Source organism: Pocillopora damicornis, chromosome 1 (genome assembly GCF_964200805.1).
Source record: "Pocillopora damicornis chromosome 1, jaPocDami1.2, whole genome shotgun sequence".
NCBI lineage: Eukaryota > Metazoa > Cnidaria > Anthozoa > Scleractinia > Pocilloporidae > Pocillopora > Pocillopora damicornis.
The window spans coordinates 32,043,106-32,058,977 of record NC_142670.1 but is presented as its reverse complement, the minus strand read 5'-3'; the positions used below and the strand labels follow the sequence as shown (position 1 = coordinate 32,058,977).

The following is a 15,872-nucleotide window of genomic DNA, read 5'->3' as shown; positions in this document are numbered from 1 at the left end:
GTGATTAACATGTAACTTCTCTTTGTAACATCTATACATCATCCAACAAAAAGGTGACGATGATACTCAAACTCATCAGGTAGAACCAAATTCTCCTAACTAATTTACAACGAAATGTGTAACCACTAGAGAGGAGAATAAATAAACAGACCTTGGAGATTAAAGGGTTAAATTGGGCTGAATTAGGTTTGCGGGGTATAAAGTTTTCAAATTGTGATTTCCAAGTATACTCCCACTTCTACATTTTCCATGCACATGAAAAGTGCTCCAGTAAAAATTTAAGTCTGAATACATTTCTTTTAACTCTGTAATTACGTACTGGAGACATAAGCAAGTATTAACCACCCATTTTGGAATTTTTTACTGACAATGTGCCTAGTTCCTAGTGATAAAAAGAACACATTCCATAAGGCAGAAAGGCTGAATAAGTGCAAGTACTATACAGAGTACAAGTTAAAAACAAGTTCTCAGCTAACATTAATAAGGATCTTTAGCATACTGGTTTGATTCATTTACTCTTTAACCACCAAGATCTGATTGCTAACTCTCCCTCTAGTTCATGGACATTTCTTTGTAAATATGTGATGAGAATTTGGTGTAAGATCAAGATAAGTTTGAATATTCTCATTACCAGATTTCTGGATAACGTAAGGATATTATAGGGAGAAGTTACATATTAATAACTCCTTTGATAGTAATTAGGGTATGCGCATAAAGATGCAATCAACAGGGTGGGGGGAGGGGGAAGGAGAGAGAAGTTCCCTATAAAAGAGCAATGGGAGAGATCATTGTTATCTTTAAGAGCTAAGAAAAGTGATGGATATCAATTTGGATTGTTGTGTATAAAATGCTGTTAAAAAAGTTTTGATAATCACAAACCTCTGGTGAATGAAGTCATTGATATAAACGCACAAGGCAGTCAACTACGTAAAATTTGCATAATTGTGTTCTTTTTATGTTATGGTGGTTGGAATGGTCAGAACTGTTGCCAAATAAAACTTGGTAATAAAACCATGAGCTGCAATTCTACCCATTTCCTTCTACTGCATGGTAGTCTCATTAAATTATTTATCCTCTCGATGTCATCTGTTTGGAAGAAAGAAGTGGATATTGTTTCCACACACCACGAATGCGACTGCACATGCTCCGTACATGCGATTGTACATACTTTGGAAAGTAACAATAAATAAACAGGGATCGTGTTCAAAGAAATATCGGAATTTCACATATCGTCAAACCTACTTGTACCACCAAAATTATCCCTTACATTGAATCTCAGTTCAAGACACTGGGAATCAATCCTTTCTAAAATCCTCTCACTCCATCGTGCCTGAGATTTTAAAAGAAAATCGCAGTGAAAAGAGATCAGACACATATCAAAATGCCCAATAAGTAGGCTAAATTATCTCAGGAATGGCAAAAAATTTGGTTAAACTTCACTCCTAAATCGTACACTTGATCAAAGGAAGTTAATGAGAGAATTTGGCTGTGTTGTCCAAGGAGCTTGGCTCAGTTCACCGACGAGTTCTGTCCAGTCAAACATATGGATTTTCTTCGCCTCCGCCAAACCAACGAGATGAAAATACCTTTAGATACCGATTACTTTTTCAACCGCACACCTTTTCTCTAACATGTTACAGTATTGTTGTTATAGAGGTGAATTGCCAACCAGTAGGTATTCTAGACCCAGAGATTGTCTTGAGCTTTACTTTGAGCCCTACTGGTGAAATGAGAGTGACTTTGCTCTAGGCTGAGAGCTCATTACCTTCTATCAAAATCAAGACATCTGACATCTCCACAAATGATAATGAGTAAAAATAAATGACTATTGCACTTAGGTTACCTAACTCAAACCACCAAAACCTTCCCCAACATAATCCCAGAAATAACGCAACACAATCATTTACTCGCCAAGTCATTATCTATTTGTTTAGAATTAATCAGCGCACTAGGAAAAATATGGAAAGGCTATCGGGTATCAAGTCAATTAACATCCGATAACATCTCGAACTGTGAACAGGACCCTGAGAGTGACGCTAAACGAGTACACTTCATACTTCGAGTCTCTTGACTGAGACAAACACCATGTCTCAGACGCTTTTTTCGAAATAGTTTCACAATTCTTTTATCACACTTTTTTCCAATATCTGTAGTTGTTAGCAGTAAAAACAAAACAAGAATGTAAATACTGCGAAGAAAAGCTCGTCCATGGAAAAGCGCCAACGTTAGACTGAGAGGTTTGAAATTTCAGAATTTAGACCACCTGTTCATGGTCTAAAATTCAAATTCAGTTGAAAGATTTCTTAGAGGATATTAGGATCACACAGTTCTAACTCAATTTTGTCATTTCAAATAAATTTTTTTGAAAAGTTCCCTTCTATTGTTCAGCCGCATGTCACATTTAAACGATGTTAAAAAGAGTGAGCAACGCCGTGTTAAAAAAAAAAGAAAAAAGCAAACAAGCAACCCAGAGAGAGCGAGCCTCTATTAGTATAAAAGTTTTGTAGTTAAATGATGGTTATTAATAGCTTTTAGGACCTGTCAAGTCTTTCATTTTAAAACAAACTATACGATACAATATCATATTGTGGTGACGAAGGGGTTGGAAGACACGCGAGAAATTCTTCAGTGGTATAATGTGGGAGCAGTTTACATCATAAATTTAAGTAACGTACAGATAAAAAGAACTTGAACACGTTAGATGACAAAAAAGAACCTGTCATTTTTGCAGCGCCATTAACTTAGATAAACTTCACAGTCGCCCAATTGGTAATATCAGGCTGAGTAAGAATTTTCAAATTTTTCTGGAATTTCGTAAGTTTGTTTGCATTTCCGTAGAATATTTCTGCAATTTACATGGCCTAATCCTGAACCTATATTCGAATTGTAGCTTCATCTCTGCTCTCAAGTTTTTATGTCGTTCTCGAATAATGGAATCTTGTTTACTATGAACCAACTGCATCCCACACAATCAATATTTGCTTTACTTGGAACGGACAGTTTGACGTTCCTCAAGGTTAATTATGTTTTCCTTAGCTTATGGATGAGTTTCTTTAGTTAGGCAATGGATAATGAAAAGATGAGAGGGATGACAGGAGCTGTTTTGAAAGTAGCTCTCGTATGTTTGTAGTTAAAATTTATCAAACCTTAATTCGTGCCTGAAAGCTAATAATTTATGCCGATTAGTTTTCATTTAAAATTAATGAAACAAGTATCTTCGCTATTGGTCGGCAAACATCGCAAACAGAACGATTAAAACACTAAAGCATCCGTCCCGAATCTTTTTTAATTCAACACTTGCGAGGAGCCAAAACAGAAACGATGGAGTTCTTTTTTAATGTTAATTATTATACATTGGCTTAAAACAAACGGTTGGTATCGTAATCAGTTATAATACCTTGATGAAAGACGGCATTTTTAACTCGGTAGCAATCAGGTTTTTGAGGACCGCATTTCTTATATTTATCAGCTCTAGAGTTACATAGAATAAGTTTAACTTAAATCCCAAAATAGGGTTTGGTGAATATTTCACGGCAAACTAACTACGGCTACCTTTTAGGATTTAGTTTTCAGTTATCACCTATGAATGCCATCCATAGGGGCCGGTGTATTTTTTTTAACACGATGATGGTCGAATTCTACTTTGTTTCTACTTTCCCTCGACTGTTTTGAGTTTTTTTGTGGTGCCTTGGAAAAGATCAAACGAAAAAAAATTGTAGCAAATGTCGTGCGGGAACTTACTTTATTCTCTATGTATAGAGGGTTGAAGTAGTCTCTAAGACTAACATAAGCAATTTAAACAAACAATTGATAGCGTTGATATAAGTCTCGGCAAGAACGGAATCATGAGGTTCATTTTGAATAAATGATTCGAAACAACTTTTCTCTCAACTGTTGATAACTCAGTCAAAAAAAATTTTTTTGGGAATAAATAGTAAGAGAAAAAAAATTCAAATGACTTGATCGATCGTACTTCTCTTCTGCTTTGAGAAGTGGAATCTTCAGTAATTAATATTTTCAAGTCGCACAGGTGTTCTTATCTCGGACTCAAGTTTCAGTGCACGAAGGCTGTGCATCGAGAAACGAAGCCACTTGGCAACAATTTGACGCAAAGTGCGGATGCAACTTCTGGAGGGCTTTTCTTATGAATGTAAACACACCATTCTGAAATGTTTGAGGGCACTCGTTCTTGAGCAGAGGTGAATTATATACCTTTTAGGCTTAAAAGTTTCTGAGAGCTGATAACCAAGTCTCCCTGACGTTGGTGAGTGCGGGGCTCTAAGGAATAATTGCGTGTTTATCATTCGTTATTCCTTTTCAGGGTAAGTGAAATTCTTTGTTATCATTAAGATGAGAAATAGTGTTGTTTTCTGTGCTAATAAAACGGTAAACTTGAACGTGCTTCATCCGTGTGTTGATACATTAAAGAAAAAATTGCAAGCGTTTGAGCTCCAAGATATGATGCAAAACATTTTATTGAGGAATTTAAAGGAGCGAGCAATCACATTTTACCAACGCAACCAGCGACAAGACAAATTTTTTACCGCTAAAGAACAAATTAGAGTTCTTCCGTGTTTAACGTTTTAAATAAAATCGAGACCAAAGATTTGCCGCAATTCAACTGGCCTTTTAAGTAAAGTAAAAAACAGTAAACAGTAACACATTTGGTAGACTTGTTGTTGACTTGCAGACGACTCAGAATGGATTCCTTCATTTCTCTTCCGTTAGTTTCTCCCTCCGTCTATTTTTTTAAGGGCATTTTTGTTTGTTTACTTGTTTGGTTTGGTTTGCGTTAAATTTATAGGCTAGAAAAACGACTAAGGCATATTCCCAAATAATACACTTTCCAATTTCAGCGTCGGTGGTGATGGCGTGGAATTCAAGCTTCTTTATCATCCTGGCCTCTTTGTATTTCAAAGACCTCGCTATTGCTAAAAATCCGTGCAAGACAGAAGTTAGCGTACCCGGTATGGCTCTCAAAGGATTCGTCTTTAAAAAGGTCCCAGTAACAGCTCCTCACGTGTGCGATATCACCTGCGAGAGGGAGATGATATGTCAAAGCTACAATTATGTAATTGGGGAAAAGTCCTGTGAATTAAATACCCGAACCAAGGAAGCAAGGCCCGAAAATTTCCAGCCAGATGGTTTACGCTTTTACATGGGACGCATTGGCGGTAGAAGTATGTATTCGGCTTAGTTTATTTTACATAAAAATCTTTCTCAGTGAGTTCCTAGTAAGACCTCGCTACTTTCCATGAGCTAGCGTCCGATTGCTTTGTTATTAAATAGGGTCAGTGCCTTAAAGCAAAATTCACCTTCCATACATACATTGATATCAGCTAAACTTCTCAACTCTTAACTATTGTTATTCCATGTTTATCTTGCCCGGACAAACAAATTTTCAGATCTAATCTGTTTTACAACTTCTATTACCCTTAAACCATTGATGAAATGATGCCTATATATTAGCCCCCTTAGGATCTATTCCTGAATTACCAGCGCTTTCGTGCCAAGAGATAAAATTAAGTGAAGGTAAAGACAGCATCAGTAAAAAGTATTGGTTGGATCCAACTAATGTCGGGAGCTCAAAGTTGGTTTACTGCGACATGATTTTGGAAGTAAGTCAGCATACCAAGAACGCAATTTATACAGCGTTTGGTCTACCTTTGCCCTGGCCTTCAGTGAAATGTTTTCACCTTGTCTCAGTGATTTCTTCGATTAATTTTCAAATAGACATCGATGAATGTAAAGGCAGCAATGACGTTTGTGACGGAAATGCAAACTGCTCCAATACTGTTGGGTTTTATAATTGCACCTGCAAAGAAGGATTTACTGGGGATGGACGCTCGTGTACAGGTAAAATAGTTACAGACATGCCGAGGTACAATATTTAATCATTTTTCGCCTAAAAAACATTGGAGTTATATTTGAGCTATCTTCAATCGAGTGAGTGAATAATAGACCAATAATAGCTTGCATGGCATATCAGTGGACCCTTAGCATTACACAACGCGATTTAAGCAGGAACTACTGTCCGACTAGAGCTAAGTTTTGTTTTTTCTTAAGCAGCATTACCCATACATTTTTATACAAAGAGTTGCCATGATCTACATCCGGTTTTTTCCAGAGCCATCATGTTAGGAGACTAAAAATAACATTGGAGAAGAGAATATAATATCTAGGTTGCACGTTTCAAAAATCTAGTTCGTTAAAGACGAAAAAGTGAAAGCTTTTACTTAATGTTTGAAATGATGAAAGTAATTATAAATCGTCAGGTGACAAAATTAAAGTGCAAAATGCATTTACGGTTTCTCAGATATTGACGAGTGTATAGGATATCACTCCTGTCACGTGAATGCTAAGTGCTATAACACCCTTGGATCACATACATGTGAATGTCAGCCTGGATATACTGGAAATGGACAAAACTGCAAAGGTGAATTTAATGTCTTAGTTACAATATTTAGAATAATGTCCTGCATGACACGTTTGACTACAGCGCCGCACCATTCAGCCGTGTTGCAAGACAATTAGATTATTTATTACTCATATATAACTCGTTATGATTTAGGCAGCCGTTCCTCGTGTTAAGAACCTCCTAGGTAACGTCCCTGATTTTTAAATGAACAATCTTGGTGAGTTATGTAATGTTTTTCTCCACTAATATTATCCTTATCACAATGATTGACAGAAGCATGAAAATAAAATCGCTCGTTTGGCTCTGAACCTTGTGCACAGGATGGATATGTGAGTGATTTTCGATGGTGCTACGTTTTCGCTGACGCTTAAGATATATTTGAGAGAAAAAAGTTAAAAATTATCATCAAGTTTTATAAAATAATCAAGATACTACGTGCGCCCTGACTGGCAAAAAAAAACCGTTGATTGCACCGATAAACCCATGGAAAACTAAAGTTTAAGTTACTAAAGTAACAGACAGCACTTTCTATCGGATTACCAGCGTAGTAAACGTCTCCAGATGTTGGGAAACCATTCGAAAAAAAAAAAAAAAGGAAATTTATCGTAATTACAAACTTATGTCATGTCCTCGCAACATCCCGCGTGGGTTATCTGGACAGTAAACTGATAGAAAGAGCGATGAATAAAGGGGGTAAGGTTCTAAAGAAGCTGTGGTGCTGCGTCGGTGGGAGAGTATAATAGGGTAATTAAGTATTATCAACAATTTTTTTACTGTGTATTATACATTGACGAATGTAGCGAGGCCCATCCCTTTAAAATAAATAAATGCCATCCGAATGCACCGTGCACTAGTACCCAGGGCTCGCACAATTGTTCTTGCAATCCCACGCTTATTGGAGATGGTTTTGATTGTCAAGGCTAGTTTGGTTTTTGAAGGCGATGAAATTTTTATTTTGTTTCCCACTTTGAATGTAGCAGTAAATTTCTTAGAGTTTACTTTCATCCGACATTCACATCTAAGAGGCATACTTTTACGCTCCCTTGAGCACAAGAACGAATCAACTTTTGATTATAGGGGGTAAGTTTCTAAAGAAACTGTACTGCTGCGTCGGTGGGAGAGTATAGCAGGTAATTTAGTGTTACCAACTAAGTTGAAAGCGTAAATTGGCCACCGTAAAGAGTAAAAAAGCTAATCTACGTTTTCAACTCAGTTGTTAACACTAAATTACCAACTGATTATGTTTTAAATGATTTCAAAACCTTACACAAACTTTAACATGATGCAGACACGATACTCTCCGTGGCACTTAAAAACTCTTTAATAATCTCTAACTTTCCAAGATTCTCTTATAATAAGAGCAGTTGTGATCAATCAAACTTATTTGACTTATGCAAGCCAATTCGCGTTATGATTACAAATAATTGGATGATGCTAGTAAGCAGAGAGTTATTACACTCCCCTAGAAAATAATTGGGTACAAGCGAATACTTCTGGGCTGGCATCGTTGTGTGGGAGCTGAGGATCAATACTGAGGATGAAAAAATGTCTTAAACGCATTTTGCAGCATCCAGTTGAAGTACAAACAACTCGGGCTTTGATGGGCGATTAAAGCAAGAGGAAACGTAATTCTTTATGATGCTATCATTTCATTTTAGTTCCTTTGTGCATCATCATTGGCTAACCCAAATTCTTCTAACCCGAATTCTTCAAAACCTAAGTGTCGCTAATAGAAAGAGCAGTTAAGCTATACCAAAATTTGGTCCAACGTTTTGTGGCAACTTACTCCCCGCGGAATTTTTTTTTTTTTGGAGGGGGGGGGGGGGGGAACCAGGAACAAGCCAGTTGTTTCAGAGCCTTCTGGTTTAGAAATTGTAATATTCGTGATGAAATATGTTTCAAATATCTAATTCGTGAAACAAACACAAAAAAGAGGACAGTTTTATTTCATATAATTATTAAAGTGATTACACAACTAAAAGTCCGTCCATTTTAAGGTGACAAACATGGTCAAGTGCAAATATATAAATGGTTTCTCAAATATTGACGAATGTAAAGGAAATCACTCTTCTCACGTGAATGCTACCTGCAAGAACACCGACGGATCCTATGTTTGTGAATGCCACCCTGAATTTAATGGAAATGGTCGAAACTGCACAAGTAAATTTAATCTCTTTGCTATAATATTAATAATATTCTTGCTCGAATCTAACATGAAGACATATCATTAGTTTGTCATATGTAAATGATACTAGTTGTACTTTAAGTCTGCTCAGAGCTGTCCTTCAATACGCTGTCTGAGAAAGAAGGAGCTTAAACTCGGATTAAGCTGAATTCATTTGGATCTCCATTTTAGCCTCTTCGAGTGATGATATCCTGCACATGTACTATTTGACCCCTTAATTAATGCATAGTCATTTTTTTGTTAAGTACAAGTTTCAACATTGATTGACAAGCTGCCAGAATTATGAGACGTGACAATAAATTTTGAACTATTGATTTTAATAACCCAAGTTCTTTTGTAATTTTCATTTCACCTTGCAGCCGATCCTTGCTATCATTATAAAAACCTGAGTGAAGCCAATCGAAATGAAATTCACCGAACACCGCTATCTGGACCAGTTTTGTGTGACAAGGAACTCTCTGAGGGATGGTATCGTTTTGTGGGAGCTGCAGGAACAAAAATGCCAACAACGCGTGTGCCAGCATACAGATGTGGTACAGACTGGTCTGGCTGGTTGAATGCTGCTCATCCTACAGTGGAAGAAGGTGAAGTTCGAAGGACGGTCTGCTTTAGTGATCACTCAACTGGTTGCAAACACACAGGACCTATTTTTGTAAAAAATTGTGGATCTTACTTTATCTACCAATTTAGACAGCAATCTAAATGTAACTTACGCTACTGTGGTACAGACTGAATGTTAAGCCAATATTTCGCGCAGTAAGAGGACTCACAAATCGCTCCGTAAGTACATGTGTAGGAGGTTTTGACATGTGACGTATTCAACTTTTCTTCTCTATCATAGACATTATCAGCAGATTTTAACTTTGGTGGCAAACAGGTATTCAATTCATTAGAATGATAATTCTCATCGGATAGCCTTTGCCATTGAAGAGAGAATTGCCCGAAGGATCTATAAAGTAATCTTTAGGTAAAATCTACAAGACACAAACTCTCAAGCTTATGGTTTTCGAGTGATGACAGTCAAAATCTGATGTCCTCTGAAACTACATAAAGTTAAAGTAATAATAGTGACTCAGTATTTTGAAACGTTAAACCAATTTCCAGACACAGTAAGCAAAATTCAATGGTTTAGCTTGCGTAACCGTGTGTTAAATGTGTCCGAATCGACCAAAAAACATTTGAAATTAATGGATCGCTTACATCTCACGCTTATTTTGAATCAAAGTTAGAGATCTTTACGCAATGGCTTCAAAGTGTCCCTATACAGCTTTCTTAACTAAGAGCACGGGCACTTCATTTATTCAAGACGAAATTTGTTAAAATAACTTTATATAGGTAATCACGCGTTTCCAGTGCAATTTGAGATAAAACAGAACGAGAAAATTTCATCGACTAACCAAAATTGCATGAACCTGTAAGGCGAGTGCAACTTGCATATGTATTATTAAGTTTAAAAGCTGCTTGTAGCTTTTAAAAGTTGACCTGTTTTACTATGGTTTATGTTTGCCTACAACATTAACACGCTAAAAAAAAAGGTATTCAGAAATGCGATGTGTTAAAAACAAGTATTTAGAGTAGCTTAGGTAAACACAAAGTTTTCCTTTTTTATAATGCAAACATATTCAAAGAATCCTATGAAAAATAATATGCGCAGAAAAGAAACCCACCCCCACCACATCCCCCAAAGGCTACTGCCTGATATTTCAATATTCTAGCCGAGACTAGTCTTCCAATCATTTAATGTTCATTTGTCTCTACTTTACAAGAAGAGACCTAAACACAAAGCAAATGGGGCAAAGCAGGGCGAGTTAATTGACAACGTATCTGATTCGCTCCTGTGATTGAAGGGCTACTTTACGTTGAAGATTTCACCACTAACTGATTTTTGCGTACATGACCGTACATGGAATTTATTTGCACTTGTAGTAATATAGTCAACTGAAAAATTAAATTAATATGACAAAGAAGGTTATTACACATGTCGATTTCGGTTGAAGCGACGGAAAAAATATTATACTTACAATTTGTGTTCCATATGCGGCTAGTAAGCTTCGAAGTGCGATCTGTGGTGACACTTTTGAAATGTAAGTTGCGTAACGAACTTCTAGGTTTTTAAATAATTAGTCACCTGATCTATTTTTGCCGCGTTGCGCTAAGATAATTAAATATTCACAAAAAAATAACAAACGGCTTGAGAAATGCAAATCACTCCGCCCCAGTGCGGAAATTAGGTCTAAATAATTAGTTCTAATTGAGCAACGACTATAATGGCTTAAGTGTTCAATAAAGAAGTGTCAGAAAATGGTGTTAGAGTCCATTTCTACAATCGACTAGCTTGAGCAATCCGCATTCAGTTCGTCTTGAGTGGCTATGAGACATAACTTGTGAATTGGTCTGTCATACTCTCCGTCTCTTGTCTTGATTCTCACTTTTCGGACAAGTCCGTCGTTTCCAGGATATGTGCCTACAATACGCGCCATTTTCCATTCACATCTTTTGTGTTTGGGGTCCAGCTCCAATACAAGATCACCGATCTGGATGTTATCTCGCACGCGAAACCACTTGTTCCTTGGTAACAAGTTTGGGGCGAAATACTTCATCCAGCTCCTCCAGAAATCAGCAACTCTGTTTTGGGCGCTCCTGAGTAATTGTCGCGGATTGGTTCTTTCCTCTGGTTCTGGTTGTGGTGGTGGATTGTAGTGGCCTAGAAGTAGGTCGTTTGGAGTGATCGGTGGGGCCTCCCAGATATCGTCGGAACTGGGGTACAGCGGTCGTCCGTTGACCATGTAGGTGATTTCTGACAGAATTGTTCTCCATTGTTCCTCGGAGTAGGCTTGGTTCTTGCAAGTGGCGTTAAATGCTTGTCTGACTGACTTAATTAGGGTTTCAACAACTCCGTTTTGGTGACTCGCATGTGGTGTATTCCATTCCCATCTGAGCTCGCAGCTAAATTTATCAGAGAGGACACTCTTTACCCCAGGAATATCCCAGTTCTGCGTGATTTCCTTTAGGTAGCCTTGGGCACCCACGAAATTTGTACCACGGTCTGACCAGCAAACATTAGGGTGTCCGCGTAGGCAGGCAAACCGTCGAAAGGCCATTAAGAATGCGTCTGAAGTTTTATCGGTGACCAGCTCAAGATGAATCGCACGTGATGTCATGCAAGCGAAGATGATCACTTGTGCCTCTTTCAGAGTTTTGCGGCCGAGCTTGATCTGTACTGGCCCAAACATGTCCATAGCAGTGTTTGAGAATGCCGGGAAGCCAGCTGCTACTCTTAGGTTTGGAATCTGTCCCATGAGCTGGTTGAGAGGCCTCTTCCGTAGTTTTCTGCATATGACACACTTTGAAGTGACGGTCTTAGCCATTCTGCGGAGTCCAATGATCCAGAATCTTTTTCTGGCCTCGTGGATTAAACTCTTATAGCCACAATGCCCACGTCGTACGTGGAGGTCACGCAGAAGCAAGATCACAAAGGGGTGGTCTTTTGGCAAGATGATAGGTTTTCTCAACTCTTCCGGGAGACATCTGACATCTTCAAGTCGACCATGCGCACGAAAAAGGCTATCTTCATCCTTCTTTGCTACCAGTTTCTTATCCAAGCTGTCTTCGTTGACGTGAAATTGACTCCACTTCAGAAGATGGGTCTCGGCAGCCTTCAGTTCCTGAACTGAAATGGGCCCTGACTTTGGGTTCATTTTCCGAGCGTTGTGAATAAAGCGACCGACGTAGGCTAGAGTTCTCCGTATCTTGGAGTACGTAGAACACGTTTTCAGCAAGTGTAAAAGGATAGGATTTTCTTCAGATCCAGGTTGATCTAGTTCAGGACATACTTCCGCGGCGGCACTGTGATGTTTACCGGCTTTCTTCTCTTTCCGAAACGTTTTCTTCTCTCTTAAAGCGTCGAGGTCGTCCACATGAGTGTTAACTCGGGTGTGGTCTTGAGCGCTGGGCCACTTTTCTTCTGGCAACTCTAGGAAGGATGGTCCCTCTGACCACTTCATGAGATGATTAAGATGGATTCCTCTCGTTAGAGCATCTGCGGGGTTGTTGTTAGACTTGATGTAGCGTATTTGGTCTGCCCCAATCGTCTCTTGAATTTCAGCCACTCTGGCAGATACGAAAGGCCTGAATTCCCGTGGTGTCGTTCTGATCCAGGACAAAACAGTTGATGAATCGATCCAGAAGAATCTTTCCCAGTCCTGGGCTTTTGCGAACTCCAATGCTTTTACACATGTAACGTACATGCGTGCAAGTGCTAAACAGCCCAACAGTTCTAATCTCGGGATGCTCTTCTTCTTCAGAGGTGCGACGAAAGCCTTTATCGTGACTGGAACACTACGATAGTCTCCGCCAGCAAGTTTCCACCGTAGGAAGATGACCGCACCATAAGTCTGCTCACCACCATCGGAGAATCCGTGAATTTGAGGCACGCCCACTGCGTTGTTTGGTTTTAGCTTGCGGTCAAACTGAAATGACAGGAGATCATTTATGGACTGGACATTCTCTAACCATGTTTGCTGAATACTCTCGGGAAGGATGTTGTCCCAGCTGTAACCTGAACTCCATAATCCTTGCAGGTCAATTCTGAACTTGATTGCGACGGGCAGCACAAGACCGATGGGGTCCCATAACTGACCAACAAGACCTAAACAGCGCCTCTTTGTCAGGACATCCAGTTCTCCGAGGTCATTCTTTTTGAAAGTGAACGTGTCTAGCTGTTTATCCCAGCTTAGGCCGAGAAGATCCGTGAACCGTTCACCGTTGGATTGGTCGATTTCTGCCTCATTGGAATCCCAAGTTTTGATCTGGAAGTTGCCTTTCGCGAGGACAGCGTCGATGTAGCTGATAATCTGCTTTGCCTTGGTTACTGTTTCTCTGGAGCCACCGATGTCATCCACGTACACATGCTGTCGGAGTTCTCCTGCGGCTTCCGGGAATTCTGCGTTCGAAAGCTTGGCTAGCGTGTTGATAGCATTAGTTGCGACGTCAGGGGCCGGTTTATCACCAAAGTTCAGTCTTAGCCACTGGTAAACAGTTGGTTTGTCACGTGTGTTGCTCCTCCAAAGAAACCTGTGGTACACCTGATCCTCAGGATGTACCAGGATTTGGTTGAACATTTTACGAACGTCACCAGTGAACGCCACTTTGTCGCATCGCCATGCTGCCAGTACATCCAGAAGACTATTGATGAAGTTAGGTCCTTTCTCAAGGTAATCGTTGAGGGACAATCCATCATGACCTTTTGAAGATGAATCAAAGACTAGTCGAACTTTTGTGGTTCTTTCTGGCGTAAACACTGCTTGCAATGGGAGGTACCATTCGGGTTTATCATGAGCAATTTGTTCAGGTGGAATCATTGTGATAAAGTTCTGGTCTAACAACTTTTGCACTTCCTCTTTTACGACCTCGAAGCAACCCTTTTTCATAAACCCCCTTTCAGCGGAGAGCATCCTCTTCAGAGCGATGTCGTAGTTGCTTCGTTTTGGAGGCCCTCCTTCTTTCCAGGGCATCTTCACATGTATTCTCCCGTCGACCAAGGTAGTTGAAGCTGCGAGGGAGTTCACGAACTTGCTCTCACGTAACACGTTTTCAGTGCAAGTACAGAGTTTGGTTGGTTTGACTCCAAGGAGGTCTTGGTGCAGAAGTTTCTTGATATCTTCCTCGACACTCACTGTCCCTACTTCTATTGACTGAATTTCAGATAGAGTGGAGCCGCTTGACTCGAACTGTCCCAGAACGTACCATCCAAAACAGTTTCTTTTCCCGATGGGCTCTCCAGGTTCTCCGGACACTGTGTGAATATCAATGAAGGCCTCTACGAAGGTTGTGCCAATAAGGAGATCTATGGCACCACCCGAGAGATGTATTTTATCGGAAACGTTCTTCAAATGGCTGTATTGTCTCACTGACTCCTTAGAAATTGTTTTGGCACTACTGCAAGGTCTAGTTACGGTATACACTTGAAGGGTCTTCGTAATATCTTCGTCAGAGGGCGAGGCAACCGTGATATCGATTATCTCAGAAGGTTCGCTTTTCTTCTTTCCACCCGCCAGATTCATAGTGAGACGTGTTGCTGCTCCATTTAAGCCAAGTCGACCAGCTGCACTTTTGGAGAGTAGGCTTGTGTTAGACCCGGAGTCCAACATGGAGAGAACTTCGACAAAGTTTCCATTTTTGTCCATGACTTTAACTTTTTGCACAGGGCAAAGTCCAGTAACAGGTTTCAACTTGCTTTTCTGGTACACAGCATTCCCCTGGATGTTACCATTCGATGTAGGTGTGGGCCCTTGGAACTGACTTTGAAACGGTGGTGCTTTGGGATTCAAACTTGTGTTAGTTTCTCCAGTCTTCTCATTATGTAGGCACCGGTGATGGTTTTTTCTGCATTTGTCGCAGGTTGAGCCGTCTGGTTTCTTGCAATCGTTTGTGTGATGCGCTCTCAGACACTTGCGACATCGCCAATGTTGCTTTAGAACCTCCCACCTTTGATTGACTGTTAGAATCTGAAACTTAGGACATGCAGCCAGGTGATGTTTGGTCTTACAGCCAAGAGGACGGCTTGAGAAATGCAAATCAGTATCAAAATATAGAAAAATCGTCGGTGGACTTTTCAAAGCAAAGTGATATGAGCTGGGTCACTTTGTGGCTCAGCTTCTTGATTGGTGTAAATATAAGGGCATCGTGTATATTACCTCATTATTTAACAAAAACTGTGTATCACTTTGTAAATACATTTACCTTACACGGATTATTTTCAGCTGAATTTCATGACACGAACACGGCAATAAATGTTAAGGGCAGTGTAGTCTATGGGTCAGAGTAGGTTCTCGATACCATTCATCTAATGAAAGGTTATGTGAAAGACTTTGCAAATTCACTTGATAGCAATCGCGAAAGAGTAGCTTTACCATTTTTTAGTGGAGTTAATGTCAATAACCAGGGAAAAATAACAACAACAACAAGGAAATGTTCGGGCAAATGCATGAAACCAGAACCCAGTGAAGTAAAAACAGAGCCATAAATCAAAACTGGGTTTAACTTTACATCGCAACGATTCAGTAACAAATGGAGAAAGTTATTGAAAAATATTTTAACGTAAGTTACTGAAAAGAAATATAAGATAATTTTTAACTTAATATTGAACATTTTTCTTCATTAATTGCAAGTGGTTTTCACAAGTAATGTTTGAATAATTATGAAGTTAATAGTAATTTTAAAAAAAACTTGCAAAAGGCATCTCTTGTAGTTCATGCCTTTGTTAGTGCT

The 15,872-nt window shown here is 39.3% G+C and overlaps 2 protein-coding genes across 2 annotated transcripts; one reads left to right on the top strand and one right to left on the bottom strand.

The window, feature by feature from the left end:
* Positions 1 to 4,865: 4,865 nt before the first annotated feature.
* LOC149053340 (uromodulin-like) lies at positions 4,866 to 10,600 on the top strand. The gene is made up of 5 exons (XM_089190085.1): positions 4,866 to 5,180; positions 5,470 to 5,622; positions 5,734 to 5,856; positions 6,317 to 6,436; positions 8,963 to 10,600. Exons 1-5 carry the CDS (start codon positions 4,868 to 4,870, stop codon positions 9,334 to 9,336), a joined length of 1,083 nt encoding a protein of 360 aa, XP_089046211.1. The 5' UTR covers positions 4,866 to 4,867; the 3' UTR covers positions 9,337 to 10,600.
* A 333-nt stretch (positions 10,601 to 10,933) lies between these two features.
* On the bottom strand, positions 10,934 to 15,303 carry LOC113669274 (uncharacterized). The gene is made up of 2 exons (XM_089182794.1): positions 15,299 to 15,303; positions 10,934 to 15,164 (listed from the first exon to the last, which is right to left on the bottom strand). Exons 1-2 carry the CDS (start codon positions 15,301 to 15,303, stop codon positions 10,934 to 10,936), a joined length of 4,236 nt encoding a protein of 1,411 aa, XP_089038920.1.
* Positions 15,304 to 15,872: the final 569 nt, after the last annotated feature.